This window comes from Notolepis coatsorum (genome assembly GCF_963971535.1).
Source record: "Notolepis coatsorum genome assembly, chromosome: 4".
NCBI classification, from domain to species: Eukaryota; Metazoa; Chordata; class Actinopteri; order Aulopiformes; family Paralepididae; genus Notolepis; species Notolepis coatsorum.
In genome coordinates this window covers 60,042,265-60,047,437 of record NC_140168.1, presented here as the reverse complement: position 1 = coordinate 60,047,437, position 5,173 = coordinate 60,042,265, and the positions used below count along the sequence as shown (strand labels likewise).

Sequence of the window (5,173 nt, the reverse complement as noted above, 5' to 3'; positions counted from 1 at the left end):
GATGGATTTATGGATTTCTAAAAAAAAGTTGAAATGAAGTCAGTTTGCCTCCCCGAGAAATGGAACACAAACTGCTTTAATCTCTGATCTGGAATCGACTTGAATTCTAGATCAGTGCTTTTAATGGGTCTTTGAGAAGAGCATTGCACCCTAGATTTACATTTGTTGTAACAGCAACTGTCAGACAAATCCAATGTGATGAGTGAAAATTATGTTTCCAATACCTATATTAAAAATTGTGATTTAATTTTTATGTACACATTTATTATAGGACAATGTGAAATGCAGTGCAATATCTGTTTTAAACGGCCCTTTAAACATGATGGGAAATGTGTTTGTTTACAGTCTTCTCCAGAGTCAGACAACCAAATTCCTCCGTCTGCAAGCTAGCCTAGCTTAGCACAGATTAATGGAAGCGGATACGGACCACTAGCCTAGCTGTTGGCCTAGTTGGTCCATATATCCACTTCCATTCATTTGTGCTAAGCTAGGCTAGCTTGCAGCCTGATCGCTTTTTACTGAACGCACAGAGGAAATTGGAAATCTTGTCTGACTGGAGAAGACTAAGCGTATTTCCCATAATGTTGTGGTGTTCCTTTAACTTTTCTTTACTGTGCGTTTCAGGGCAGCTAATGAATGTAATTAAATTCACCTGGTGTCTGAGGCTCAGCCTGGTTGGAAAATATTTTCTGCAAATTGGAATGGTTTGTGTCCTGGCTTCTAATCGTGTCATAGAATGAGTTTATACTCATAACTTTAACCTGAGACACAAGATTACTTTAGCTGGCAAATGTGAGTGGAATGTTAAAAACCTCTCTCTTACTGCTATTGTTACCGCAGGGCCGAGGTGAGTCCTGAAGAAACCCGGAAACAAATGGCACCACACATTCTTTAAGCCTTTTCGTAAATGACTTGCACAAATGCACACCTGTACTGACCGTTCTTCCAACAGTACTCATACAGTAACCACAGCATACAGGTGCTCTCACATAACCCACTTGCTATATAGCAGCAAGGTTCAAAGTGAGTATGTAAACATTATTTTTCTTGTTTTTATCACTGTTGAGACTACACCACATTAGGGTTTTATAATGAGGAAAGGGGCTTCGATGCCCTGTCTTCTTCTTCATCGGTCCAAAGCTAACCTACTGCTTCCTACCGGTCCGGTACAGATGGGAACTCTCCAGATTCTACCCTGCACAGTGTCTCAGCTCCTCTCTGCCACCGAGGTCGACAATTCCTTCAGAATCGGCAACTGCCAGGTCATGCAGGTGCGTTCTTGGTTATAGAGCCACCTAACCTCACTAGTAGATGGTCTATTGTATGAACAGAGACTTGTGTAGGGCCTAGGGCCCATATTTGGCCTTCCACCAGATTATTGGCTCTCCAAAGGATTCCAGAGAGTGCAAACATGTTGCATATTGTAGTGCGTCTTGGGTGCTTTCTTTTGATGCATGTGCTTTCCTTTACTCCGGTGCTTTCTTTTGATGCAGGTGCTTTCTTTTGATGCAGGTGCTTTCTTATGATTCACATGCTTTCTTTTGACGCAGGTGTCTTGTGTGGGCGTTGTTAGGAGTGTTCTTCCCTCTGCAAGCTACATCTTGTACTCTGTAGATGACATGACCGGCCCACCTCTAGATGTGAAGGAATGGCTCGACACAGAGGCCAGTATCTTTCCCCAAACAACCTAAACCATTTCAGTTGATGATAATGAGCAATAATGATACCAGTCTATGTTTTAGGAACTACAAATGCATGTACAAAATGGGTAAAGCTTTAACGACATGCTTATCTTCAGATAATCAAGCAGTATCATGAGTGGGACACAATTGTATAAATTAAAGGTGCTATAGGTAACATTCAGCCACTAGATGCTGCACTAGAGCACCAGCATGTAATTTATCCAATTAGGTGCATTCCAACAACATTCACCTTTGACCCGCCAAACAATTTTAAATGATACATTTATTAATCAATCATTTTTGGAGGAGAAAAGCAATACTTTTATTCCACACATTTCTAAAAGCTCTGGATGTTATATTTTTATTAAAATGTATTAATCTAATTAATTATTACTTTACATAAATGTTTTATCTATAGCACCTTTTTAAAGGAAAATATTACTGAAATGTATTTGCTCTTTAAACAAAAGTCCTTGTTGGTGTTATTTTATTGATCACTTGGCACAACGCCAAGCCAACAATTATCCATAAATATGCATCGGACCGAGTTCAGGTTGAGTTTTTAAAACCCAAATCAGATGATGCCAACTGTCTCCCTAAAGTTGCACCCCAGATAATGACCTTTTTTGCCAACATCATTTCTTACAGGAACCTGTTGTGGGGCAAACGTTTGCTTCTGCTGGAACCTATGTGAAAGTTTCAGGACATTTACAGAACATCAGGGTAAATGTATGATGAAAGAATGTCAATGAAGTTCTCCTGGAGGTACCTGGGTTGCTTCCTTCCTTCTCCTACAGTTCAGTTAAAGTGAATTTGGTCACAGACTCTAGGAACATGGAAATTCCTTTCTTCGCTGCATTAGGGTCGAAGGTCGCTGGTGGCGCTCAACATCCGTTGCCTTGAGGACCCAAATGAGCTGACGTCTCATATGCTGGAGGTGGTACAAGCCAATATACAGCTGTTTGGGACTTTCTTTGGAAAGGTATTAAGAATTGGAATGAGACTTCACGCAGCAGAACATTCCATTCACATTTTAGTGCATATACTACAGAGTTTACAAACTATACAATTATAATCTTTAAGATATACATTTCCTAATCCCCCAATACAAACAGCAATGTGGACCGAGGTCATATTTCATTGTGTGTCATGAAGTCCTATTTTTCAAGAAGCAATTCTGCCTTTTTATTAGGGCTGTCAGTTTATCGCGTTAATTGGATTAATTAATTACACAGCAAATTATCGCGTTATGAAAATTAACTCAAAATTAATTACACTTTTTTTTTTAATATATATTTAATATTTTTTTTAATACTTTTTTTTTATCTCATTCATTCCATACGAATGTAGAATACACATTTACAGACTTTTTTTTTTAATATGGCCATTTGCATGTTCTTGGTATCTGATTCTAGGGACATCTATGAATCTCAGGGAATGTATTCCCAGTGTCAGAAATACTGTGGACTAGATCCACAAAGAATGGATTGCACGGTGCAAGTTGCACCCTTACTTACAATTCATTATGAATTTAAAATGGGGGACCCTGATGTAAACGAGACGAAAGTCTTTCTCTGGTCTGCATCCCCTTAACAATTGTGTGTATTGAGCCGTACTGTATTGTACCCATTCTGCAATCTGTTGATAACTTTTTCATTCAATCAATCAATCTGCGCGGTGATTGATTGAATGAACATTTTATTTTGAGTAAATTGTAATGAACCAAATGAGAATATCAATACATTTTTTTTTTTATCTTTGACTGTGAATAACACCATGCTCAAATTTACCAGACCTGAAAAATCTAAGCAAATGAATAGATGGAAGATGATTAAACCAAAGGTTTTGTAGATGCAGTACTAAATTCTTCCATCCGGACACATGCTATTTGAAATATGATTATAGAATATAGAATATCAGGCATAAAATGCGATTAATTAGATACATTTTTTTAATCGCCTGACGGCACTACTTTTTATGGATATTGAAAGCTGGGATAAAAAACAACAACTTGAATGCTTGTGGTGACAGCAGAGTTCTGAATTAAAGGCATGGAACACCCTTTTTAAGAAGCCTACTTGATTTGGGAACAAAAAAGGTACTTGGGTAATTCTGTCCAGCCAAGAAGCACTTATTATTTATTTTGATATTGGGAGAAAAAATTTACAGCATTTTAAAGTCCATGGGCGGTTTTCACAATGGAACAGAAAATTGTCATGTAGCACTTTCCCAACAGCTGTTTCACAATGTAGATAATTAAATATAGAAAGACTTTTTTTCTCCATTAACTGAAATGACATCCAGCTTGTGTAAAATCAGATATGCTTCTTAAAAAAATGGGTAGAGTGTCCTTTTTATTATATATTTTCTTTATATCCATTTTTAAAACGGGAAATATCATTGTTCAAAATGAAGTCTGGGGTGTTCTTGACCCACAGATGAGTGACGGGTCCAGTAATTCCCCTGCTTCCACCACTGATGACACGCTGACACGTGGTCTGTCCTCCACCTCCCGTCAGGTTAGTTTGTATGACTAGGAGGAATACCCACTACATTTCAGAATCAATACGTTATCCTTATAGTTTAAGACAAGTCGATCAATATCTGTGAATACAAAAAACTCTCTCCTTCTAAGCCACAAACCAGAGAAATGACTTGAGCCTGTAATGTCATCAAAATGTCATTTAAAAACAAATCTGAAGCTGCTCCATACATGAGGGATAGGAGACTGAACGTGTGGACCTTCAGAACGTCCAAGTTTTATACCCTCATTAGATGATCTAATGCAAACAGAAAATGTGCCTTTGTCCTCATAACCTCCTCACCTTATTTTTTTTTTGGCTTTGGGATATAGTTCATATTGTACATAAAATATATTTTTACCATATTAAAGTATTATACCTATTATGCATTTAAATGAATTGCCTTTGATTCTCATTATGTAAGGTTTTGAATGTAATCCAGCGCTGCCATATCAGTGAAGGCATTGGTTTCCAGGACCTAACTGGAATGCTGGAGGACCTGAACATGATTGTGATCAGGTAGCATTTGGGAGTCTTGATTACTGTCATTTAGTTTGAATACTGAGTCAATTGTTTTGGAATCTTTTCTCTGAATTGGAATTCGACACCTCCATAGCTGTCGATGTCTAGCAGTCTAAATGTACACAGTAAGGTTCACTGAATAGGACTTCTACTTGAGTAATACAGTATATCCCAGTCCTCTTTCCACATCTGACTATGAACTCTCAACTTTCCCCAAAACCAGAGAATGCTTGAAGTTCCTCCTCCAAGAAGGACATATCTACACCACCATCGATGTGCAGCATTTCAAGTCTGTATAGATTATAGTGGCTGAGTGAGTGAAATGACCTCAAAGACGAGTGATAAGTGTCTGCTTTGAACACTGAAAAGGAATTGGCCACTAATGTCTTGATTGTCTGAATGTATAATTGAATAAAGATACAGAATTGTAATATTTGTTTATTGGTT

At 37.9% G+C, this 5,173-nt stretch overlaps 1 protein-coding gene across 1 annotated transcript; it reads left to right on the top strand.

The window, feature by feature from the left end:
* Positions 1 to 1,172: 1,172 nt before the first annotated feature.
* Positions 1,173 to 5,025, top strand: LOC311226536 (replication protein A 32 kDa subunit-B-like; the record flags this gene model as incomplete). Its single annotated transcript, XM_084311956.1, has 5 exons — positions 1,173 to 1,271; positions 2,545 to 2,664; positions 4,121 to 4,201; positions 4,629 to 4,723; positions 4,950 to 5,025. 5 exons carry the CDS (start codon positions 1,173 to 1,175, stop codon positions 5,023 to 5,025), a joined length of 471 nt encoding a protein of 156 aa, XP_084168082.1.
* Positions 5,026 to 5,173: the final 148 nt, after the last annotated feature.